Source organism: Gobio gobio (assembly GCF_949357685.1).
Source record: "Gobio gobio genome assembly, chromosome: 19".
NCBI classification, from domain to species: Eukaryota; Metazoa; Chordata; class Actinopteri; order Cypriniformes; family Gobionidae; genus Gobio; species Gobio gobio.
The window spans coordinates 35,083,393-35,110,941 of record NC_137112.1 but is presented as its reverse complement, the minus strand read 5'-3'; the positions used below and the strand labels follow the sequence as shown (position 1 = coordinate 35,110,941).

Sequence of the window (27,549 nt, the reverse complement as noted above, 5' to 3'; positions counted from 1 at the left end):
TGAATGGTATTGTAGTATTGTAGGCAACTGTATTGGCTCGTACACAAAATATGATACATTTAAATATGTCTTAGCTGATAGAACACTGATGAGAATATTGCACAAGAATAAATTATATTTACACCAAAAAATCAGACAAGCAACTGTTAGTGTTTCTCTGTCTAGATTAAAGAGCTTTACACACAACCTTATCAGAGCTAAATAGGCCTATTTGATGACCTGTCATGTTATACATTTCCTGTAGACTTGATTTGAGTGTGTACAGTGGTCATTTACATATATCCAACTATAACATTTTTGCCAGTGAAAATGCTGAGTGCCTAGTAACTTTGGAAAACTACTAGCCTCTGTGGCTGGTGGGCAAAAAAACGTAAAGTCAATCCCTGGCTACATTAATGTATTAGGGACGCTGGCCCTTTAAGACTGGAATGACACCTTAAATGACAGGTATACAGGTGCTTCATTAATTAATATAAGTAGATGTTCGTTATTGCTGATTACACTGGTTTGTGTTTTTTTTTTATTAATCTCTGCTGTCTTTAGTGTCGTACTCTTGTTCTCCTTAGTAAACATTCTGAATCCATTATGTTCTTGTATCTAGTGTCTACAGGAACTACGTCTGCAGTTTAGAAATGTATTCTGTGCCATTTTAAACTATTGTAGTTTACCACAGAGTGGGACGAACACAGCATCATTTCCATATGCAAATTAGCAGAGCAGGTCATTAATATTCCCCTCAGTTGCTGATGTGGGTGTAGACGTCCCAGACTGAAATGTTTTTTTTTTAAGTCCCGAGTCCTTCACGCTGAATCTTTAAAAAGACCATGTTGCTGTGGTCATTTTTGAAAACAGACTCACCTTTTATGGAGCTTTTTGCTTGTAATTGTGGTGAAGCAGAGGCATTCTCCTACGTTTATTTCATTTGTGTAAACAGGAGTGAACTGTATGTTCCCATTGCTCAACTGGCGGAGAATGACACTAGTAATGCCAGGGTCATGGGTTTGATTCCAAGTAACTGCACATACTGATAAAATGTATAGATTTAATGCATTGGAAGTTGCTTTAGATAGTCATTGCCAGGGTGTAAATATAACTGCATGTGTTCCTGCATGTATTCATAAAAATGTGTTCATTGCTAGTATTGTGTTGAGTATATGTCAAACAGTTGACTGGCTAATAACGTTTTCTATGTGAATTCTTGCCATATAATTTTACAGAAAGTTTTAAAATGTTGGTCTCAAATTGAATTGAAAATGTGTTATAAATGTATCTCTTTATTCATTAATTCATTCCCTAGATCAGGGGTTTTCAAACTTTATGATGCCAAGGACCCTCAAATATGATGAACCTTTATGAGGGACCCCCTTCCTAAAATACATCTATTTTTATGTACGAAAAAACATTTAAACTGTTTGATAAATAGTAAGTGCGACATTATAAATACAACATATTGTTTCCCAAATTTAAATTGGCTCTTAATGTTGGATGTATAACCCCGAAGAAGAATTTTTTCTATTAAAAATTATTTGTATAAAATATATGCATCTTTCATATCTCCGAAAAGTCTTTAGTTTTATTATATTTATAAAAGAAAGATACGCTGTACCGAGTCTTTCCGAAAAAAGCAGAGTGGCTGGGGGTGTACCGTTCGGGCGGAGCTATGCATGTTTACATAGAAAAACAAAGACATTTGAAGCATTTTTACTCGCTGCCTGCTACCAACACACAACCGTGAACCTTAATCGCTGGGACTGCTCCATCTTTCAGCATTAGGCGAGCTACAAATCCGGAGTTGAAATGTACCTTGTTTATAAACCATCGTCGCCGAAATTCAGGGAACAAACAAACACTTGCACAACTCCGTTGCTGCTCCGGATAAACATGATTGTCTTGCCATGACAGCCAAAAACACACATCTTTGGTGACAGGCTTCCCTAAAGCGTTTGCTCTCTCGCTCAAGGCGCGCGCGCGCCCGCCCGCCCGCCCTTCCGGGAGAAGAGCCCGTACAGCCTGTACAAGGACATTCCGCCCCATCTGACGTCACATATACCCATACTCGAAAAAAACTTTCCGAAACTTATGAGAAACCAGAAGGAATATTTTTGGCACAGAAATACTCCATCAAACGTCCAACTTTTTTTAAAAAACTTTGTCCATGTTTAAGATGGGAATCCAAGTCTTTAACAGTGTAAAAAGCTCAGAGTATGCATTTCACCCCCCATTTTAAGAAAACTACCTTACAACCCCAGTGAGCGAGATAAAGTGGACTAAAGTGAGAAAAACTCACTAGAAAGATACAAAGCAAAAATATACAATTCTGGAATGCATACGGCAAGAAAGGAGAGAAACATTTAGAAATGAAACCGTTAGAATTTTCAGTAGACTTTATCCATTTTTGCTATGTCTTTTTATTCTCATAAATTTTCTGGGGACCCCTTAGAACCTTCTGGAGGACCCCTAGGGGTCCCCGGACCCCAGTTTGAAAACCCCTGCCCTAGATTCAATTTAAGCTTTATTTTCAAAAGAGACAAAATTTTGGCTTTTTAAAATTATTATTATTATTATTATACACTATGGTAGCCTGGATGCTAGCCGAACTTCGCCCCATAGCCCCCACAACATTTGAGGTCGGAAGTTCGGTCTGGACTTGATCTGTTGTGGAGCAACTATGCTCGAACCAGAGCTGTTCGGACCAATCAAATTGTTAGGGTGGGCTTTATACGATGATGGACAGATGATCAACAGTATCGTAATCATCCACGTCACCAAAGAGTGCTTGGGTTGAATTAGTTCTAATCCTAAACAGAGAACTTGTTCGTATGCTTTCACCTTTACTATTTCTCTCAAAAATGATGATTGTGTTGGTTAGTACTCTGTGTATCCTTAAATTATTTTTACAACACCAGCAAAGATTGTTTACACTCATCTTCTTCTACTTATTCCAGTGTGTGTGCAGTTCTGTTGACAACTATGCGTCGCTCAACATACGTCACTTACTCCGTTGCTCTGATTGGTTGTAGGTCTATCCAATTGAGGCATTTTCTTTCCTGGTTCGGTTGAAACACGCCCCATAATCACAGCCCAATGGAACAGTATCAGACTCATATTCTGACTAGAATCTGAGTATTACGATGTCAGACTAACACTATGGTGTTGTTTGGTTGATTTGGACATTTGTGTAAGCAGTCCTTTAGTCTATGGCAGCATTTAGGATTTTGTTGGTGATGATGATATATGCATTGAAATGACATCAATTGGTTTTGTTACAATAATAACAGTCTAACTGTCCATTATCCTGCCTATTACACGATTACTTACCAAGTAAATATTGATTTGCCTTTTAATTATTTTAGTATGTCAGATGGAGACCACATAGATCTATTTACACTGTCATAAATAAAGCCATACATTCATTTGGACTTCTATTGAGATTATTAGCCAGTATTAAACTGTCATCTTTAACAGCGATACAGCAGCCCTTTACGATGGATGTAAAGCTGGGTTATGTGTGTTTGAGTGCTCTGTGTCTTGAATTGTAATGCTTTTGTCCAAATTGCATTTTGTTCAGTCTTTCGCTGCCAAGAAGCTGGAGGCTACAGAAAGCATGTCTGTGTGCCAGTGTGTATGTGTGCTTTTTTTCTGTCTTGTATGTTTTGGACAGTAATTAGAGAAAGGAAGGATGTTTTTTTTGGAGGATGTGGCATTCTTCAGGGAAGTATTCTGATGTCAGTAACAGAAACAACAAGGCTGTTTTTAAAGTTGCTGCTATCCTTTTGAAAAAAGCTTTATGTTTTCCACAGCATGTGAAATGTCAGACATTTTACAGTTGACATGGAAAGCAAGCTGATTTTTGCTGAATGTAATTGCTTTCATATTTAGTTGTATATTTCTTACGGAAAAATTAACACCATGTTTTTCAACCTCCAGATTTTCTGTATTTTTAAATGTGGTACAGTTTAAAAGTTATGACTTTGGTCTTAGAACTCCTTATATAATCCTCTGAAACAATTTTCCTTTTCAGCTAATCAGCTTTTGTTGTACCTTTCTAAAAGTTTGCCAATAGTTAGCGCAATATTTCACTTTATATTGTCAATAAGGAGTACTAAAACCCACTGTTTAAAAGTTTGGGGTCAGTAAGATAAAAAAAAAAGGGGAAAAAAAGATTTTTAAGGAGAAAGTCTGTCAAAAGTGACAGTAAAGATGTTATGAAAGGTTTATATTTCAAATAAATGCTGTTATTTTGAACCTTCTCCTAAAAAAATTTTTATCCTGTTTCCAAAAAAATATTAAGCAGTTTTCAACATTGATAATAATAAGAAATGTTTCTTGAGCACCAAATCAGCACATTAGAATGATTGGGATCATGTGACTGGAGTAATGGCTGCTGAAAACTCATAAATGGCATTTTAATTTATTGAAATTGAAATCAGTTATTCGAAATTGAAATAATATTTCACTGTAGTTTTTACTGTGTCAAATAAATTCAGGCTTGATGAGCAAACTTTTTTCTTACTGAATGTAAATACTTCTGTTCTGTCAAATGGTTGTTTTCTCAGAAAGTTTTCCTCATACATTTTAAGTTGACCTCACAAAGTAACTCTGTTATTTAAAACAGCAGTAAAATGTTTTAGTATTCTCCCTCCATTTGAATTACAGTGGACAATTTAACCTGAAGGTCGTGGAAGCATTTCAAAACCAAAGAGGAAGTGAACAGAGCCAAACAAAAGCAAATGTTAACGTCTGAAATCGATCTCACTGTATATATTTCACTCATCTGTATTTGCAGAAAAGCCAACCTAAAGTTCATTTTAAAACTTTCCTGACTAGTTTGATTTGGTTTCTGCACTGGCTCCTATCCCGTTTTTCTTCGTCATGACTTTTCCCTCATCTTGCTTTCCCATGTGTATTCCAGTTTTGGTGCGTAAGGCTTTAAGTTACATTTTTTGAGGATAATACATTTCCATGGAGTGTGCCAAGCTTTTACTCCAATGACAGGCTTTGATTATGATCTCATAGCCTCCTGCAGGACTGTTCTCCAGAACAAATCTGGCCCCACTCAGCTCAACAGCTTCAGCGTTTTTACATTAAAATTCCATTACGACACTCGTTTAATGCTATCGAGACTAATTAACTACATCTACAAGTCATATTCCAGGGTGTAAACACTGGTCAGACCCTCCCTGGCCTCCTTAGGGAGACGTGTCACACTTGGCGCAAGTGTTGGCCTGTTCCCTTTTGACACAGACCGGGATTTAACAACCTCCAAATGACATGAGACACACTATGAGCGGATGACAGAAGGAGTGTGTCGGCTTGAGGAGTACGAGTACATCTGGATGTGTGTCTGATGTACAGAGATAGCATACTCCATTCCTCTGCTAGCATGGGAACCTCTGATTGCTGCGAGACAACTTCTCCCAGAGGGGAACGTTTTGGTATAGCTGCATAAACAAAGCTAAAGATGCCTATGCTTCAGAAGCAGCAACAACTGCTGTAACTTGAACTGGGGGGGTGAATGAATTAGTGAATTTTTTTCTTTTCCCACTCGTGAGCACTTCAGGCGTAGCACGCTGTTTGTGGTTGAGAGAAGGGAAAGAGGAAGGAGCGGCTAGTCTGGATGACTGGAGTTGAGTTGAGTCAAGCAGCACATGCTGAGCTTCACTGGATTTTCTTCTCCTTCTTTTTGGATCTACCCCACCTTGTTTTGAAGACCCTCATCGAGCAGCCAGGCAGGAAATGCCCTCATGTTGAATCTGATGTGGAAATACTGCATTTCAGTGCGTACCATAAGGTAGGAGATCTTTAAATCAGGTGCATGACATTCTTCTTCAGCAGAACACCTGTTCTGTCCATTCATATCTGATCATTTGGCTCTATCAGTTTTTGGCCAGGAGAAATCAGGTTTAGGCTGTGCTGTGGTCATGTTATAAGTATAGTACACTGTCGAAGTTGTAAATAAAAGGAGTGTTTTACAAGAAAGTACTACTTCCAAACTTCACATCTAATTCCAGGTGTTCAAGGAGTAAACATTGTTTCTACACCATTTTTTCAGTGTAGTTTAGGATTTTTTTATACATGTTTTTTGTTGCCTTTTATGTGAAGTACTTAGGTATTCTGTTCCATATGTGTTTTTGTCATTGCAATAAAGTTTTATAGAGTGCTTTCTTGCCATTCGAAAACGCACTCTATACAGCATTATACATAAACCCATGAAGTACCGGTTGTTTACTTTAATGGCTTAATTTGTTCTTTATAATTGATATTGCGTACTATTTTTCTTCTGTTATTTAGAATAGTACAGTTATTTCATTAATAGCTCAACTGCGTGCTTCCACCCAGCTTGGCTAAAATTAGTGACTAGAGGCTCTGAGTCAGGCCACTTCATTCACCACAGTAGCCAACCAGTTTTCCAGGGCTCTGTAATTTGCTCCCTAGCATTTGGTGAGCCACGGACTCAACTCTGTTTTGGAACTGAATCTTCTGAATCATCCTTTACTTTACAGTTGTTTTGTAGTAGAAGTGTAAAGGCATATTTGTCCCCCTGCTGCATAGACACAAACATTCAGATCTCCTCTTTCAGACATTTCCCGTTTCCTCAATATCCACAGACATTACAGTTGTCTTCTTCTTGTTCCTCTTGGAGTTCTTCCCTACATCGTCTCCTGTGGTTTTACTTGGGGTGTGCATACCGTATAGATCATGGAATAACTTACATTAAAAAGAAACTCCTGTCATTGGGTGTTTCAATGTAGTTCCCAAACCAGACGGAAATCTGATTTGCTATTTTGTCTGAATCTCTGGCGTAGCACACAAACAAATGATTTTTAGTTCTGTTTATTGATTCAGCACAACCAGTGTAGCCAGATTTCTGAAGCAAATGTCTCTTATGAGATGTTTATTTTAATGAATAGTTAAAAAGATGGATGGATGGATGGATGGATTTGAGACTTGAATCCCAATTCAATTTAATTAGATTTTCTTATTTCTTGATTTTCTTGATTTCTGATTTGATTTCTGATTCAATTCAGTGTATGTTTCGGTTATAATGTCAATTTTGCTGACATATAAAAGGAATACTTTCTCTGTAAATGCTTCATATTGTACAAAGCCGTGCTTTAGACAGATTCAATGAATTCATGAGAGTACACTGTAAACACGAATTTTAAGTAAGCAGAACAATCAAGTTTTGAGTTTGTAGTACTCATGCATGTTGATTGCTCCCAACTTGAAATACTGAGTTAGCTAATACAACTTATACATTTTGATAGCAAATAACATACATTTTATGGTACTTTTATGTTACTGTAAACTATTTTTTTTTGAGTCATTTACTTCACTGTAAACCTCAACGAAAAATTTTGCTAGCTATAACAAAATTCCAACTTGCTAATTTGCTAACATATTAACAATAGCATAGTATAGCACTTACTGAATGAGTACAGTAACTTACAACATGCTTTCAACCCAAACAGTTTCGGTACAGGGCTTTCGGTATGATGCACGTGTGTACCGAACGGTTTCGAATGCAATCTTTAACAGTTAACAGTCGGCTTGTTTTAAGCGCGGAACACACTTCAATCCTAGTTCCCACACGAAAATATTAAGTATTTAGTCCATGTTATCACGAAATTCAAACGATTTTGACGCTCTTTAATGTGACGTGTGACTGATCACTAGACGGGTCAGTTCAAGCTGCTGCGCGGCGCGCGCGGGTGAACGCGATCGTCTGTGAACGCGATCATCTCTTCCTAAAGAATAAACATAAATGAATATCTTGTTGAGGATACATTACAACTTACTGAAACTTATCATATGTCGTGTAATCACTCAATCAGGGTTTCAACGGTGGAAATAAATAAAACCACTTGTAAACAATGTCACGTAGCATCACATTTACCTCAGGCAGTCATTCAGTGTCCACAGCTGTTAGTTCGCTAGAGAAATCAACTCTTTCGCTAAATATATGCACTATATTAGCCTATTATATTCTACTTAACCTGTTAGTGATGTATTGTTTAATGTATGTTTAAATGAATTTGTCATGAAAATGACAGCATCTGTGTATAAATGATTATATTTCAACAACAAATTGGAGAAAAATAAACATTTAATGATTAGATTTAGAAGTTAATGCAAAAACTGCCTTATGTGAAGTTTACATGTTTACAAACTAGGTTATTTGAGTGTTAATTATTATATCTTAAAATAAAAAGCAACTGAATTTAGGCTAATAGTTTGGGCTCCTTTAATAGTAATGTGCAAGTAAGGGCTCCTTATATATTTTACAGCATTATCTTTAAGAAACTTTTAGTTATAATTTAATTAATTTAAGAACAGACACATTTTTTTCAGTAAACCACTGTTTAATAAAAATAAATAAAAAGCAATTTTGTAAAACTGCTGTACCAAACCCGTAATGAACCGTGACTTCAAAACCGAGGTGCATACCGAACCGTCAGTTTTGTGTACCGTTACACCTCTAGTTTTCAATTCATTTCATGAATCCCTGTATGCTCTCTATTGAATCAAATGAAATTGATTGAAATCAAGTATTTGTGAATCTGATTTGGTTATCACAATGCGGCAAGTTAGAAAAAGTGCAAATGTGAAGGAGAGCTGTTGACACAGGCTGTGAATTTTGGAAATTATGACAGAATTTTCATTTTTGAGTCGACTGTGCCTTTAAATCACATGATTTTTTATTACACAACACCATCATTACACTTTGTCTCAAATGAGAACTCTGGAACTAGAAAGGGTCTTTGACAGGGAAATTAATGAAGGCAGAGGCAGATCTGCCAGTGTTGTAGTGGGATTTTGATTATAGTGTTCCTGTATGTTACAGCTCCATGATCTCCGCTTTCAGACTCTTGTTGTTGGGTGTCTTATAGCAGAGTTCTCAGGTTCTCTTCTTCGTTTCATTTCCGGCTGTTCATTCCTGCCTTTCTGCTGTCATCTTTAGTATTAGCTCACTCTCTATATCTCATTTCACAAGGAAAAAATGTCTCCTCATCGGCCTTCAGGGCACAAACCCAGGACAAGGGCCTTCTTCCAGGAATTTTTTTTTTCTTTCAGATTTCTGATTCGAACGGAATCTGTAGTTTGTTAAACCCCCCGTGGTGTTTTATCGAGGCAAAGGGAAATTGCTTTTTGGAAATGCTCATGAATTCAATATTTTAGGCTGTTTTAAAATAAAGGTCTTGTGAAACTGTAGATGTCAGGCAACATGATCCAGCAGTATAAACTAGCACACCGTGGAAGCGCAGGTTATTATTAATTTACATTGCGTGGCTTGCAGTTGCATCTGAAGGTGCCCGTCTTGTCCTGTTCAGCTTGCTGTCTTTCGTGTAGAATCTGAGAGGTAGTTGTTCTTTTCTTGTGTCAAATTCTCATTGGAGAACTTAATGAATCTCCCAGTTGTGCAGTGTTTCCTACAGGTTGTCTGACTGGCTGTCTGCATCCGTGAGTTTGCCTGCGGTACGTCACCAGACATTTGCAGATATTTTCCAAGCCTTTGGAGGGGGCTCTCAGGGTTGACCTGTTTGTTGGAGCCTGTATTTTGGAAAGGAATCTTTTCTGCTCTCTGTGCCTGCAGTTGGGCTTTCTTGGGCTCGAGGAACCATAAACAGACTTCAGAAAGTTGCTCTGACTTTTGTTACAGCAAGAAGGAGACGGCACAGATCCAAAATCAACGTGAGAGATTTGAGTTCGGTATTCAGAGAAGACACTAGGATTTTTCAGAATCGTTTGACTGATCAAGTGGGCAAACGACAGCAAAGAGACAGCAGCGCTTCTCTAGACAGATCGCTGAACTGTCTGTGGGTGAGTTAGCAATTCTGTCTGATTCACGGCCTCTCGGCTGGATGTGAAACTGCACCGCAATGTGGGGAGAGTTTATGAGGAGCCCTCAGATATTTTTGTTCTAGTTCAGTCATTCAGGAGAGGAGTCACATGAATGCCATTTATCCATCCATAAATCCATCCAATCTTCCTTCTATCCGTCTGTCTCTAACTGATCAAACATATCTATTTTTCTTTTTACGGTAACATTGTTTTCACCGTCAAGTGGTGTGTATAATTGGCATTTCATATTTCAATATGGAAAAATTCCTGATTTAATCATTTTTCCTCATTGACAAACATGTCAACACAAGTGAAGGCACTGTTCCCGATTTCCTCTGACACAGCGCCAATATTCTTATTAGCATCTATTAATATTTCAGTGTGAGGGTTGCGGTTTACACTGGGTAATTATGTTGCATTCTCCAGTATAATCACATGACACATTCTTTGGTTTGATGGATTGCCGTTTTATTTCGAGGTGCTGTAGGAAAGTCACTTTTGTTTTCTGTGAATCTCTGGTTTATTTTTAAATTGAATGAATGGTTTTCACATCAGTCTGTTTTTGAAAGGATTCATACTTCTTGCTCTCCTAGTTATTCGATCTGAATGAGCTTGAGAGTGCTCATTAAAATGATAGCAGCTCTGCCTAAACAATATAAAGTGAATCGCCCTACTTTTCAAATGAATTCGAAAGCAATCCATCCTGCCTTATCGTACCGCCGCAAAGCTATCCTTTCAGCTCATAAAGTTTTTTCCTTGGGTGCTGAATCTTTTAACACATGTTAAAGCTCTGGTTTTAAAATGACTGTCATTTATTAGACAGTTTTAATGGACATGATGGTGTAATGTAAAAAAAAATGGTGATACATGATGGTATTATAGTCTCAATATCTTTCATCTTGCTGAGACTCTAACCGCAACTTTAGCTTTTAAGTGCCTTTTCATGATCTAACCTTTGGCCAGTGGTCTGTCAGCTCAAGGCCAGACTAATGGCTGGATATTGGCCGGTTCCCTCCACCTGGGGCTCCATATTTGATGTATCTCACAGCACATTGCATCAGTGCTGTCTCTCTCTGCTGCACATCTAAAATTGATGGCGGTCGTGACCTCGTTGCGAATAGGTCAGTCCATCTCCTGTTTAATGTTGCCTGACCCTTTGAGCCCTATGCACACAAACGCCGCCCCAGAATTCCCCTCCAGACACTATTTTAGATTTGAAATTGGTCATCTAGTTCATCACAAGCTTCTCTCTTGCAGAATTTTTAGTTTTAGAGCAAATCTTAGATATTGATTTGTACAATTAATGAGGCAGAGCTGCAAACATCGAAGATCTTTACTTGGTTTTTCAGTCTGTGTTTGCCAGTATAGCTGTTTTTCCCTTACAGACCACTTTTTATCTTACTATATCATTTTCAAGGACCACTGTCTCCCCAGCGTGTTATTAGAAAGATTGTTATTTTCACCACGGGAAACTCTCAATGACATTTCAATGAGAGTTTTTGTGCCTTCTTTTCTTTTTTTGTTGATGGCACTTCAAAAAAGCTCAATATGAAGGAATCTTCAAAAGTTACTTTTTCCGTAGGAGACCGCGAAAGCATAGGTGGATTTTAGCTCCATTGACAGAGCTTTGTATGCCTGCATGCCTTTATGTAACTCGTATAAACATAATTTGCCTTGTACAACAGCCACTAAAGAGGAAGCTTTTATAGAAGAAAGATGAGACAGACTTTTTCCCATTTTAAAGTGGAAGAAAATATCAGACTGAGTGACGTGGTTGGAAATATTTGGCCATTTTACTCTCAACCCAAACATGAAACCATTTCCACAGTCTTTCTGACCACAGATGAACCACAAATTCTGCTTGTGAGAATAGTTAAATGATGTCTGGAGAGTGCAAATAGCAGGGTGGAAAGAATAGGCGAATACCTCAAAAGCGCACAATTAAAGGGATAGTACACACGAAAATAAATGCTCTGTAATCATTTACATACCCATGTCTTAATGTCCGTAACATCTGCAAATTCAATTTACTGTATGTGCTAGATATGAAACCTCAGGTTGTCAGGAGGACATTTTACACACAGAGTAAAGGCCATTTGTTTATCAGTCTTTCTCAGTGGGTCCTTCTTGTCTGAAGTATTGATTTAAGTCAGTGAGAGCTTTTTTGATGTTCTTTTACTCTTGTGCAAAGCTCTTTTGAAAGCCACTCTTCAAGCTGGACACATTTAGGGCACTTTTGTAGTGGGGACTCATGAAATGGACCTGGACTGTGCTGTTTGAATGATAAGATATTAGAGAACCGGGGAGACAGACTTTGGCTATTCTTCCTCTTCAAAGATGAGTGTGCCAAGACCAAATGTGTTTGACAATTATATTGTCTCACTTCAAACAAACTGTAGCTTGTGGAAAGTCTCTTTCTATGATGGTTTTGAGCACTATATGGATTTTATGCTGTAAAGCAATTAATCTCAAGCAAGTCTAAATTTTGTGTGTGTGTGTGTGTGTGTGTGTGTGTGTGTGTGTGTGTGTGTGTGTGTGTGTGTGTGTGTGTGTGTGTGTGTGTGTGTGTGTGTGTGTGTGTGTGTGTGTGTGTGTGTGTGTGTGTGTGTGTGTGTGTGTGTGTGTGTGTGTGTGTGTGTGTGTGTGTGTGTGTGTGTGTGTGTGTGTGTGTGTGTGTGTGTGTGTGTGTGTGTGTGTGTATATATATATATATATATATACACTCACCTAAAGGATTATTAGGAACACCATACTAATACTGTATTTGACCCCCTTTCGCCTTCAGAACTGCCTTAATTCTACGTGGCATTGATTCAACAAGGTGCTGAAAGCATTCTTTAGAAATGTTGGCCCATATTGATAGGATAGCATCTTGCAGTTGATGGAGATTTGTGGGATTCACATCCAGGGCACGAAGCTCCCGTTCCACCACATCCCAAAGATGCTCTATTGGGTTGAGATCTGGTGACTGTGGGGGCCATTTTAGTACAGTGAACTCATTTTCATGTTTAAGAAACCAATTTGAAATGATTCGAGCTTTGTGACATGGTGCATTATCCTGCTGGAAGTAGCCATCAGAGGATGGGTACATGGTGGTCATAAAGGGATGGACATGGTCAGAAACAATACTCAGGTAGGCCGCGGCATTTAAACGATGCTCAATTGGCACTAAGGGGCCTAAAGTGTGCCAAGAAAACATCCCCCACACCATTACACCACACCACCAGCCTGCACAGTGGTAACAAGGCATGATGGATCCATGTTCTCATTCTGTTTATGCCAAATTCTGACTCTACCATCTGAATGTCTCAACAGAAATCGAGACTCATCAGACCAGACAACATTTTTCCAGTCTTCAACTGTCCAATTTTGGTGAGCTTGTGCAAATTGTAGCCTCTTTTTCCTATTTGTAGTGGAGATGAGTGGTACCCGGTGGGGTCTTCTGCTGTTGTAGCCCATCCGCCTCAAGGTTGTGCGTGTTGTGGCTTCACAAATGCTTTGCTGCATACCTCGGTTGTAACGAGTGGTTATTTCAGTCAAAGTTGCTCTTCTATCAGCTTGAATCAGTCGGCCCATTCTCCTCTGACCTTTAGCATCAACAAGGCATTTTCGCCCACAGGACTGCTGCAAACTGGATGTTTTTCCCTTTTCACACCATTCTTTGTAAACCCTAGAAATGGTTGTGCGTGAAAATCCCAGTAACTGAGCAGATTGTGAAATACTCAGACCGGCCCGTCTGGCACTAACAACCATGTCACGCTCAAAATTGCTTAAATCACCTTTCTTTCCCATTCTGACATTCAGTTTGGAGTACAGGAGATTGTCTTGACCAGGACCACACCCCTAAATGCATTGAAGCAACTGCCATGTGATTGGTTGATTAGATAATTGCATTAAAGAGAAATTGAACATGTGTTCCTTATAATCCTTTAGGTGAGTGTATATATACAATGGTGGCCAAAATTATTAGAACACTTAACAGATCTGAAAATATTTACCTTTTTTTTGCCTCCAAAACATGATTTAATTTCATAATGTTCATGATGGTGGCTCTGACCATCAAATATCAGATGAAGTGAGTCTGTAGACTGTTTTTATTCACTTTTAACTTTAATATTTGGTATGTCCACCTTTTGCAGCAATTATAGCAGCACATCTCTCTGGCATAGTGTCAATATATTTCCTCTGAGAACCTCAACACTAACGTTATCCCATGCCTTCTGCAGACTGAAGCCAAAGGCTTTCCTTTGAATGCACAATAGATCTGTCCAGTTTATTTTCCAACTCGCCCCCAAATGTTCTCGATGGGGTTGAGGTCTGGACATTGAGGGGGCCAGTCCATCAGTCGCAGGTAGTTCCGGCAATAGTTAGGAGAATGTTTTGGGTCATTGTCCTCTTGGAAAATAAATCCAGGACCAATAAGACGACTCCCAGATGCCAAGTGTTCTAATAATTTTGGCCAACACTGTGTGTGTGTGTGTGTGTGTATATATGTATATATGTATATATATATATATATATATATATATATATATATATATATATATATATATATATATATATATATATATATATATATATATATATATATATATATATATATATATACACACTCTGCTTATTACACACACAGGGACACGCAGTAGCACACAAACATTTTTAAATATAAAAAATAAAAGGATTCCTCTCTGGAGAAGCGTTCAGTAAATAGCGAATCCGCCATGGTGCAAGTGCAACTGGCTTTTAAAGAGAATGGGAGATGGGACTCTGATTGGTTTATTGCATGTTACGCCCAAAACACATTAAGAAACTATAGCTACAACGCTGTTGGACCATGCACCTGGCCCTCCCACCGTTTTTTTCGTCGTTCAACTAGCAAAAGTGGATTCGGACACGCCCTAAGTGCACCTGCACCAGATAAAATAAAATAGGGCCCTCTATGTTTCTAAGGCTATCAGAATCATATTTGTTTAGTGAACTTATTGATTAATCATTATTTCTGTGTAGCAAAGTATAGACACGTATATCTGTAAGCGTGGTTAGTGAATGAGACCCAGGACTAACATGAGAGAAACTCCAGATCAATTACCTCATGCCGGCACCCAATCAATTCAGCCTCATCTGCAATTCCAGCCCGTTTAAAAGTCTCATCCTTTGTGATGAACATAATTATGCATGAGAGACTGGAAGTAGAGGATTTTAATCTACTGGAAAAAAAGAAACGGAGGGGGAAAAAAAAGGAAATCCCTTCAGCGGAAACTAAAATGACGCTCTGCCTCAGCCGAGGAGCCTGTTCATTTTTTCTCTCACCCTCTTCAAATGTAACGAATGAAAAAATGACGATGAAAGGCTCCGGAACAAAGTGTTACAATCTTTGCTTTTTGGGGGTTGAATCAAAATTATTCATTTCGGGAGATGCTTTTCAACTGCCACTCAAAACATCTAAGATAAAGTAATATCTAGGGAACACGCAGGGAAGCGTACCTCGCACTCTTTCAACGCCTGCTTCCATCCGCTCCTGTGTTTAAGCAGAGCCAGAGCTGGAGGTATAAGCTGTAATTAGGGAGCTCTGTCTTTTTGCTGATGCATGCTTGTCACTCATTACTCTTCTGCTTCCAGCTGCTTCACTCAGTAGACTCAGAAGGTCTATATAAAGATCTCGCTGGAGGTGCTAGGGGGATAATTGTGCTCCTTTTGACATTTTTATTGAGGTATCTGACTGGGGATGCACAATATATCACTACCCGTTATCTGCTGATATTAGAGATTGTTTCATGTTAAATTGGATATTTAATTGGGTATGCTCATTTATGCATGTAGATTACCTTTTTTGTCATCTAATCAAGTTAATCTTTCAAATCTCAAATTGAATATGCATTTTTCATACTGTACATTATTGTGTTGTGATGCGGTTTGTTTCTTTAGTTTATTTTTATTTCTTGGTCTAGATTTTTAATATTAGTGCATGAAATTGTTGAGATGATGTCAGTTGGGGGTGGGCAGGTGGTGGTCTTCTGCTGATTCTGGTAATGAAATGGCAGCTCTTTTCCCACTAAGTGGTCCTCTGTCAATCTGTCCTCCTTTTGTCCATAATGCAAAGCAGTTTGTGCATCTGAGCTGTTTTTAATGGGATGACAGAGGAAAGAGGGGGATGTCAGGCTCCAGGTGGGTGGGTGCTCATGCAATGTTTACTGGTCCATCCGTCCTCTGCTCGTCCATTTAACTCAGTGCATTTCCATATAGCGGTATCACCTAGCAGTCTATGCCAGCTTCACTAGACACTGTAAATGATAAATGGTGTGGTGCTGTCACTGAGAAACGGGACATTAGAAATTCATTGCAGATTATTCATTCATGTGGAGTGATAATGGTTGGTAATAGATAAGGCAGGCATAGGGAGATATCAGAGGGTGTAAGAGTCCCAGAGGTGTTTTTTGCCAAATACTTTGCTCTCAGAAACTATCAGTCACAATTTTTTTGCTAAACTTGGGTAAGTACTTGGTAAATGCCTTTAAGCTTTAGCCAACATTGTGTGTTGAGAATACAAGTATACATATGTGCATCTTTTTGTGCATCAAGGGCTATACTGAAAAAGTACACCAAAATTGCAGCAGAAAATATGACTGCAATATCACTATATTTTCCAAGTCTTTTGAAGCCCTACAATAGATCTGTGTGAGTAGCACACCAAAAATGTAAGGCATCATTTGATAAAAGGACAAGGAATACATCTTCAAAGACTATCTTTATGCTTCTTTTGTAGTATTTTTGGTCCTCCCATTCCTTGAACACGATGAACCATAGTTCCTTATATAGTTAAAAATAACGTTGACAGCCGGATTTTCTTTTTTGGATGAACAACTATCCCTTTAAATGTGCACAAAAGCCTTTGTTAAATAAAAGTACACTCGGTCCGTGGGCATCATCCCCATATGGCATCAGATAGTATCCTGACATACGGACGTCACCCTTCCCCCTTTTCACTATGGCAAACATCCCAGCAGGATGCACAACTCCTGGCTTCTCTTTAAATTGGTCGTGGCATGTGAACACACAGTGAAGAGGCAGTTACCGCACTGACAGCTGTGTATGTGTGGAACACACGTCATTGCGGCCTGTAAACAGTCATTAAATCCGGTTCTCGCTGCATGGCATGGTGTAAACACACGCACACACACACACTCTCTATAGTCGCAGACATTGGATCTTCTCCAGGCCGTAGGCTGTAGCTAAAGCTCAGGTAAAGGCTTTGTTTACCAAGCTTCATTCTGTTTGTATTATAGAGCTTTATATATCTGTCTAGATTATAAAGCTTCTCATTCTGCACACAGTCACGGATCCATCCGGCTCTGTGATAATAGACCGGCCTGCTCGTGGAGGTTTTCAGGAGTGTTCTTTATGCACATGAGCGCCTATCTCGTGTGTTTATACAGTATGTGCTTTTTGTGTGCAGTTCGTCTTTTTTTCCAACCACATTTCTCAGAGAGCATGTATAAATCAGACGGGACCCTCAAACTGCACCCCATACCTCTCTCGCTGGAACATCAGTCCACAGACTTTATGTGTTGGGTCTGGCAACGATAAAATTGTTTGCTAGCATCTGATAAGACTGGAGAAATGGATGTCCTATAAGCAAGTTTGTTTTCTATTTTGAAAGTAATAACGCAGTATTTGAAAAGTAGATGCAAAAAATGTATTATAATTGTAAGGTATATTTAGAATAAGTACTCTCTCTCTCTCTCTCTCTCTCTCGCTCTCTCTCTCATTCACTCACTCTCTCTCTCTCTCTCTCTCTCTCTCTCTCTCTCTCTCTCTCTCTCTATATATATATATATATATATATATATATATATATATATATATATATAAACTTCAGATGCAAAAAGGTCCTCTAAATCCATCTGACATTTTTCTTTTAAATGAGCATTTTTATGTTTTTAATTTTATTCTTATCAGTGACATTTTTGAAAATAAGGCATTTCCATAACTGACTAATAACCTTTCGTTGCCATTAAAATGAAATTACTGAACCCCTAAATATAGAAGCCTGATAAAAATGCTCATTTAAAAGAAAAATGTCATGCAAACAGAGGTTTTTGCATCTGAAGTCTTCCTTCAATGCATAGTTGTATTATTATTAACAATAATAATGTAATAATTTAATACTGTATATATAATTTATAACCTGGTTTCATGCCGTGTTTGCATTGAAACTTTTTTTAGACTAGCGCAAATGTTGAAACAAAACCTATTTTTAAAAACCTTTTATATTTTCAGATATTTTCAGATCCACAGATTATAAATGCAATGAAAATACATTTTCATCTTGGTCAATACAATGCCATAAATGCCTGAAATATCAAAAAGGATTCATTTTCAAGTTCAATAGACAGTAGTCCAAAAAAATATTGTTATTATAAATCTCTGACCTCACATTGTACCCCAAACCTCTGTAATAAAGTACTATAGTACACCTTCAGTGTAAATTTTAAGTTTTATGGTCCAGCGAAAAACATAAATCTGATTGCAAAGTAATAGCACACTTCTCCTTGACAAGCCGCACGATTTGAGGTATCATTCATGTCTGGTGAAGGATTACCTGTCAAACTGTAATACTGATGGTTTGGGGTTTGTTCATCACTGAAGTGTCGATTGTAATCAGACTAGATCATCACATCAGCTGTATTGGTTACCTTGCAGTATAAAAACAGTATGGAATATGAAGAACTATGACAGTTTGGTTGAAAAAGAATACTGGAGTTGTGGTCGTCCGCACTCTTTGAGCCAGTGATCAAACTGCCGTCAGAGGCTGTGCCAGTGAAGAGTTGCACTACCATGCTGTAATGAGATCCCCTGAGTGCCCTCAGCCAATCACAGCTGAGGATTGGCTCTCCTAGCTTGTGTTAATTGGCTGCAGGGATAATGCCACTGCAACACACCAGTTCATCTCAGAAGATCTATGATGTTCATATACATTACAGCTTCTTTTTGAAAAATATCTCGGTACACACTTAGGGAATAGTCTCATACACTATGACGAGACCATCTTTCCCCTAATCAGTCGTTTAATGTTTTATAAAATATAGCGTCTAGTGGATTCGCATTTTTTCATTAGCAATCGACCAATCAGTAATGATTTTCAGTTTCAGAAATGATTTCCGTCTTATAAGAGCTAAATGTGGAGAATAATGATGTGATATCTTTCCCTATTGTCGTTATCAGACATGTAGATTGTATGATGGCTCCCCCTACAGGCTGAAACGGAAGTGAGCTTGGCGTTCTGGTAATAAAATGTGACAAGTCAATGATGTCAATTCCCTTTCCACTGCATATTTCCAGAGTAGCTTTGCGAGCTCAATACTGCTGGAATGGATTGTTATGTCTGTTCACTTGCCTGTGTCTGCAGGCGGGTGCCAAACAGGTGCTGAGGAATACCAAAACACTCCATCTGTGGCTGCTCGGCCATCCGTGGCTCACTCACACCTCCTCCTGACCTCTGAGGAAGTGAGGTCACAAACCAAGCGCCGCTCATCAAAACACGAACACGGTTACCCTCGTCCTGTTCACTCTGGGGTCGTGGCATCTGACAGGATAAAACACTGGATGGTTCCTTATACAAAGGAAAAGAAATGCATTGTTTTTTATGCATTGATGGAACCATGTTGTGGTAGCCTGACAAGCCAGACCCACATCATGATGTTGGGTCTGGGAACACACCATTGGCAGGGCTCAATCCGAGGGGCGGGATAAATGGTTGTCTTTCAAATTCCCTCTGCACGCAATAGGATAGCGCTACAACCAACCATAGCAAAGAAGAAGGTGAAGCGGAGCTAGTTGATAGATTAAACTTTTGCCGTATCCGGTTGGCAAAACTCTGAACACATTTCCTTTCTTAAGAATGACTTCAGTGCCGTTCTTTGTTCTTTTCTAAAAGAAAAGCTTAACTCCAAGTCTTTCAGAGTCTGCCGTCATTATGTTTAGCCCGCCCACCCACTCTATATAAGATGTGATTGGCCTGACTTGAGTTTGGTTTTTCCAGCTCGCAAGCCAACGGAGAGTTGCTGCCGCTAGGGTGCATTTCTTTTTTTGCAAGTTTCATGTACAGTATTTATCCATGTCATCAGTAGAAAAGTTACTTTTTAAATTATTAATATTACCATGAATTGTATTGGCTAATATGCATAATTATTGTGCATATACTAAAGCAGAAAAAAAAATAATTTTGCGCAGAATATGGCGATTTTTATAAAATAGTGCATTAAAAAACATATAGGCCTATATTATTAAAATAATAAAAAAATAAATAAAAAAAAAAATAAAAAAAAAAAAAATATATATATATATATATATATATATATATATATATATATATATATATAATATATTATATATTATAATTTAATAATAATAAAAAGGTTGCAAGTTTAGTCTAAATATTATATGTTTATTTGTTTATTTTATATGAGCATTTTCTATATTCATATTTGCATTTTTATAACCCTGTTACCAAATGATGGAATAAAATAAATAAAAAATGTAATTAATTAAAATTAAATAAAAGGTTTGGTCTAAATATTATATGCATTTTCTATATTCATATCTGCATTTTTACAACCTTGTTACCAAATTATGGAATAAAATTAAATAAAAGGTTTGGTTTAAATATTATATGAGCTGCTGTTTATTTTCTGTTAATTTTTTCTATATTCATATTTGCATTTTTACAACCCTGTCTCCAAAATTAAAAAATAAAATAAAACAAGGTTGCAGGTTTAGCCTAGTTACCTAGTTTGGGTCCATATCATTTGAAAAAGCCAAACTGTCTATGTCAGTGGTTGTCAAACTTTTTATACCAAGTACCACCTGAGAAAATATTTGGCTTTCCAAGTACCACCATAATGATCAACAATAAAATACATAAGCTATTCAGCTACAGCTCTGCACAGTTAAAAAACGAGGCAGTTTATTCCTAATAAGAATATTTATTGTTGTCAGCCACTTTAACATTGAACATTAACACTGCACTGCTTACATACAGGTAAATGAAAAGTGGAGTTATGATGAATTTAATAAATAATGATTCAATTAAAATGTGTTGTACCTAAAAGTTAAATAAAAAACTGTACTATACTTAAATGTAAAAAATTAGAATGTATTGTGTTTTAACATTAATTTATATTTAATTTAGTGATTCTTCTACGTACCACTAAAGGGATCCTGAGTACCACTAGTGGTACTCGTACCACACTTTAAGAACCACTGGTCTATGTGTAGCCCTAACTTCTGCAAGTGTGGCATTGCCTCAAGGTTTTTCATTCTCCCTGATTGTTCAACTCAACCGAGGGAGCCAGTAGCACACAGTTTAATGTTCTTTGAGTTTGGTTTTCAAAGAAAACACAAACCTTAGGCAAATTTGTGTCATTTCTGCAAGCTGTGTGGAAATGTGTATTTGTGCCAGAGGGAGTCCCTCAACTCACGTGTGCAGGAAAGAAGATTCATTAACATCATAACATCTGTATAATAATAGAGATTTTCTTCAGTACAAAAATGCTTTATGGTTTTGTTATTATCATACATTTTTGCTGTGTAATTGTGTTTGTTTTGTAATGTAGTCTCTGAATCATTAGGATTCAGGCAATGGATTGGATGCTGGTGATGATGTCATAATCCGTCCAGCTTTCAGCAGATTAAGGGCCTTGGTGACTAGCCTCTTTACACTCATTAGTGTTCCCTCTTTCTATCTAAATCTTTACTAACCCCACGCAATAAACCTCTGGTCAAGACCTGACCTTTTGTGCTCTCCACCTCATTAAAGTCGACGTGAAATTAAAGCTGTCCCTATGTTCTTTCATAATTCGTGTTCCTGGTGTTAACTATTCTCCTTGTTAGAGCCGCATGATATTGGGGAACAAAAAGGACATTGCACAATTTTGTTTATCCGCTATATGTATTGTGATTTGAAAAAAAAATACAAGAATTTCCCCCAGATGACTGAATTGAATTCTTCTAGACTAGAGTTAGTTTTTGTCCTGTTAAATATCTTGTTTCTCTCAGAAATCTTTACATTAAGGAAGTAAAATGTGTTGTGAATGGCAATTCACATTGATTTTAACATGAAAATTCCGGACCCACTTTATATTTGGTGTCCTTAACTACTATGTACTAAACATTTTAATAAATAATTTGATACAATGCACTTATTGTGTACATGCATGTTTTTACATTGTGCTTACATTTTAAAAAAATACCTGCATGTAATTACATCTGCGATTAATTTCTGTAGTTACATTTATAATTTCACAGTTGACACTTCCCTTACACCTAACCCTACCCTTAAACTTACCCATACCACCACACCTGTCCTTAACTTTACCCGTATGAACACAATAAGTACTTTGTACTAGTTTCTTGATGTAAGTACTTAGTAGTTAAGGCCACCTAATATAAAGTGGGACCAAAATTCCCATTTGAAAGAAAAACTAGGTTATTCATAGCACTCAGTTCTGCTATTCTTGAGGTTGTCTTGCTCATATCATTATGATCATCCTCTATCATAGCTCAGCACACACATGAAAGCCCAGGCGGTGTGTTTCTCCAGCTTCATTAGCTTGATTGGGTGTGTGTGATTGGGCGGGTGTTGGAGTCAGTGCTTACAGCAGTCCCATGTGGTCAATTGTAAGCTATAATAGGAGAAACACAGCAGTCTGTGGATTGAAGGGTCCTGCATTTTTGAGTTCCTGTACTCCCCTCCAGCTGCTCCCTATTTGTGCATGTGCATGATTTGTCCCAGGAGAGTATTTTACCACATAAGGACATTTTTTTCTCCATTACTCTGGCAAAATCACAAAGGCAATTGGTTATGCTGATTGACAGTGTAAATCCTAATGACTATATTTAGGCATTCATTTGGTAAGAGTAATGTTGAAGAGTGGTCAAACAGATAGTTCACCCAATAATGAAAATTCTGTCATCATTTACTCACCCTCGAGTTGTTCGAAACCTGTGTGAATTTCTTTCTTCTGCTGAAATCAGAAGATATTTTTAAGAATTTCGGTAACCAAACAGTTGATAGGCCCCACTGACTTCCATAGTAGGAAAAAAATACTGTGGAAGTCAATGGGTTCAATTAACCGATTGGTTTCCAACATTCTTGTTAAATGATGACAGAATTTTCATTTTTGGGTGAACTATCCCTTTAACTGATGCAGGTTATTCAGTGGCAAGAACTGAAGATACATAGGTTGGAGGTCATTTTTTGACGACGATGATCTCTTTGCAGGGACCCCCTTCCTAATAGGGAAATATTAGGAAAATAGAGTTTTAAATATACTTTATGACTGGATCATTATTGCTGTGATTATTATGTTTCTAGGCAACAGTTCTTTTAACCCGAATTGAGTACGTAGCTTTTCATTTCTTTAACTACCATGTACTAGGAATACATGGCCATATTCCAGGATGACAATGTCAAGATTCATCAGGCTCAAATTGTGAAAAAATGGTTGTGAGGGAGCATGAAGAATCATTTTCACACATGAATTGGCTCCTCTGAGTCCAGACCTTAAATTCATTGAAAGTCTTTTGGATGTGCTGGAGACTACGGAGTGCTTGACTCTGTAAAAATAAAATAAAACAAAGACAAAAAATGTATGCACTTGCCTCTTAAATGTATTAAGAGGTGCTTCAATTTTTGGTTAAGGTCTTGTATTGACTATATATATATATATATATATATATATATATATATATATATATATATATATATATATATATATATATATATATATATATATATATATATATATATATATACACTCACCTAAAGGATTATAAGGAACACATGTTCAATTTCTCATTAATGCAATTATCTAATCAACCAATCACATGGCAGTTGCTTCAATGCATTAAGGGGTGTGGTCCTGGTCAAGACAATCTCCTGAACTCCAAACTGAATGTCAGAATGGGAAAGAAAGGTGATTTAAGCTATTTTGAGCGTAACATGGTTGTTGGTGCCAGACAGGCCGGTCTGAGTACAGGTTTACAAAGAATGGTGTGAAAAGGGAAAAACATCCAGTATGCGGCAGTCCTGTGGGCGAAAATGCCTTGTTGATGCTAGAGGTCAGAGGAGAATGGGCCGACTGATTCAAGCTGATAGAAGAGCAACTTTGACTGAAATAACCACTCGTTACAACCGAGGTATGCAGCAAAGCATTTGTGAAGCCACAACACGCACAACCTTGAGGCGGATGGGCTACAACAGCAGAAGACCCCACCGGGTACCACTCATCTCCACTACAAATAGGAAAAAGAGGCTACAATTTGCACAAGCTCACCAAAATTGGACAGTTGAAGACTGGAAAAATGTTGCCTGGTCTGATGAGTCTCGATTTCTGTTGAGACATTCAGATGGTAGAGTCAGAATTTTGCATAAACAGAATGAGAACATGGATCCATCATGCCATTACCACTGTGCAGGCTGGTGGTGGTGGTGTAATGGTGTGGGGGATGTTTTCTTGGCACACTTTAGGCCCCTTAGTGCCAATTGAGCATCGTTTAAATGCCACGGCCTACCTGAGCATTGTTTCTGACCATGTCCATCCCTTTATGACCACCATGTACCCATCCTCTGATGGCTACTTCCAGCAGGATAATGCACCATGTCACAAAGCTCGAATCATTTCAAATTGGTTTCTTGAACATGACAATGAGTTCACTGTACTAAAATGGCCCCCACAGTCACCAGATCTCAACCCAATAGAGCATCTTGGGGATGTGGTGGAACGGGAGCTTCGTGCCCTGGATGTGCATCCCACAAATCTCCATCAACTGCAAGATGCTATCCTATCAATATGGGCCAACATTTCTAAAGAATGCTTTCAGCACCTTGTTGAATCAATGCCACGTAGAATTAAGGCCGTTCTGAAGGCGAAAGGGAGTCAAACACAGTATTAGTATGGTGTTCCTAATAATCCTTTAGGTGAGTGTATATATATATATATATATATATATATATATATATATATATATATATATATATATATATATATATATATATATATATTCTCATTGGATTTGTAATACACCAAGAACAAGGGGGTTTGGGTTTGAAACGGAGACCCTAGAAGAGTTTGGCAGTTGTCCACCTAGATCAGTTTCAGTAAGCACACCAGTGACCGCTTACTTAAGGCTACTTTGCAGCAGTCGTTTTGCTTTACCAGGAATCTTTAGGTAATTATCAGAGGACTGTTCTGGCTCCAGTGATAGCCAGGTGCCACTCCACTTCAGTCACAAATTCTGTGAAGTGGGTCTTGAGGGGGGTTGGCACTGCCACAGATGACTGGGCCTCTGTGTGTTTGTTGTGCAATGCTCTGCCATTTTTAAAAGCAAAAGCCGAACATGAGCTAATCATGAACACCACCTGCCGGATTCAGCTTGCAATCCCATTAAAGCTAAATCCTTCCTATACAGTGAAAGAGAGTTTGTATTGGGCTTAGATTAGCACGTACACAAAACTTGCCGTCCTGGCACTCGTACGGATGCCGAGAACACTCTGCGGTTCGGATCTCTCTATGGTGTAAGCCAAGGTCAGCCTTGAGACATTTGCTTTTCAGGAACATGCACGGGAGATTGATGCCGCTTCATGCCAGCTGCCGTCTGAAGGCACAACAGTAAGTCAGCAACACTTGTATACAATAATCCACATATAAAGAGTAGATATTCACAATTGAGGTTTAGCTCAGGTTAGTTGGTAATAAACGGTATCAAAGCAAGATACAAGCATAAAGGCAGCAAAGTTTAAGATTCAGAGGGGAGCTGAGGAGCTGTCAGATTTGAGATTTGAATGCGATAATAGCAGATAACTCTTTTAAAGTGTCAATGCTAAAGGTACCAAAAGAAAGTTTAGATTGGGCTTGTAAACTGAAGAGAATGATTTTTGTGGTTGTTGTTAATGCATCACAGGTAAAAAGAACACACAGGGTCAAAAGTCATTGTCAACATGGCAGACAGAGTATGTCCGGAAATGCATTTCTACACACCGACATTTAATTTTTGGATCGAGAAGTTCCTTATCGAATTCAGTACACACTATGAAAGTAGGAGAATTTGGTTGTAGTGGCAAAGAGATATATTAATATAACAAGTATATTATTATAAGACATGAATTGTAGTTTCATTTATTTATTTTGTTTTAATTGTGTTTAATTTGTTTATTTGAGAAATGTTTGAGTCTGGCTATGCTGATTGACAGGGTCGTTGCAGGGACCCTCTTCCTAAAATAGAAATATTTATAAAAAAATATACTGTATGAGGAAAATAATATGAATGTGAAGACAATATAAAAATAAATAAGTGTTTCCTAAATTCAATAATTGGCTATTATATTGTCATTACGCTGGAAATTGTTGAAATGTTTAGAAAATATTTATTTCATTTTTTACTTATAATGTTGTTATTGTTATATTTTATTTTATTATATTTATTTTTATTTAATTCATTTTCAATCTGGTTCGTTTTTGCTTGTTTTCTCTCTTTCACTCTCACGGTTTTTTTTAGTCTCGAATGGTGAAAAAACTGACCTTGCAGCTTGGTAAGAAAGAAATAAATAAAACAGAAACAGGACACAGCCCTTTTGCATGGGGCAAGAGAAAACCTTCAACAGAAAACACACAGAGGGAGAAAGACAGAGAGGGCAAGGGAGGGTGGGGAGGAGAGGGATGAGTGCAGGGGGAGGGGTTGAGAAGAGAAGAGAGAGAGTGACGTGGAGAGACAGAGAAAACGAGAAGGCGTTCAAGGGACAGGAGGCTGGGGGAAAGGCGGGACGCAGACGGCCCAGTGGAGTGCATCGTCACGCTAGGTGAGCGGAGCTCCAACGGCCACAACAATGCAGGATTTTTGTGCTCAGGGACGAGCTGTCCTCCGCAGCTTAAGTTAGAGAGCAGACCTTCAGATGCTGCTGGTTGCATGTTTTTCGTAGCCTGCCGGGCTCAGGATGGAGTGAGAGGTACGTGTGTGTGCGGGTGCCTGAACAGCACGCAGGTGTCTGGCAAAGATGACTGCAGCAGCTGTTGAGGCATGCAGCTCTTTCTCTTTCAATCTCTCTCTCTTTCTCTCTCTCTCTGTTCCGTAGTCTGATGTCATTCTGACTGATGCGGACTACCTGGAGGACACACTGGCTTGTTTTGCTTACTAAGCAAAACAGACTATATAAAACTTTGGGAAGATGAAAATCTCTGATGACCTCAACAGTTCGACTTTACATTTCTGGCCGTAACTTTGTGGCTTTGCTGATGAAGCACTGTTATCCATAGGGTAGCGAGCATCGATCTCGTGCTTTGTTGGCTATGTTCGTCCATTAGGATGGTGACACTGAAGCAGAAACAACTGACGCAAACACATTTAGCTAGATCATAAAGTAGATTGGCTTGCCTACGACCATTAAAGGAATTAAATGCAAGAGTAAATGGAAATATTAGATCCTTGCGCTAGATGCTCCTCGCTGTTTGCTTCCTGATTTATATTTATGCATAGCAGACTTGTTATGTTCATACATATCCTGACATCAAGTTGTTTATTTTCTGCTTTTACTGTGCCCCCAGTGTTTTCTGGTGTTTTGGCTCCGGTGGGCATCCTTGGGAGGTGGATTTTCAGTTTGGGGCAAGATTATGCAGCATTAAGCTGCTTGGTATCAGATAATGCAGCAATAAT

At 38.2% G+C, this 27,549-nt stretch overlaps 1 protein-coding gene across 11 annotated transcripts in view; it reads left to right on the top strand.

Moving 5' to 3' along the window:
• The window catches only part of iqsec1b (IQ motif and Sec7 domain ArfGEF 1b), a 258,865-nt gene that overhangs the window by 179,278 nt on the left and 52,038 nt on the right, over positions 1 to 27,549 (top strand). For 2 of the 11 annotated variants that reach the window (XM_079844830.1, XM_079844825.1), the window contains exon 1: positions 26,660 to 26,845. The exons of 6 other annotated variants lie outside the window; for them this stretch is intronic. Coding sequence is in view for 1 of the 5 variants with exons in the window: in XM_079844833.1 (XP_079700959.1) it covers positions 5,745 to 5,791 (47 nt within the window). In the remaining 4 variants the exon portion in view is untranslated. Of the gene's footprint in view, positions 1 to 5,582; positions 5,792 to 9,335; positions 9,823 to 26,619; positions 26,846 to 27,549 lie in introns of those variants that run through there. 3 more of the 11 variants (XM_079844833.1, XM_079844826.1, XM_079844838.1) reach the window with 3 other exon arrangements.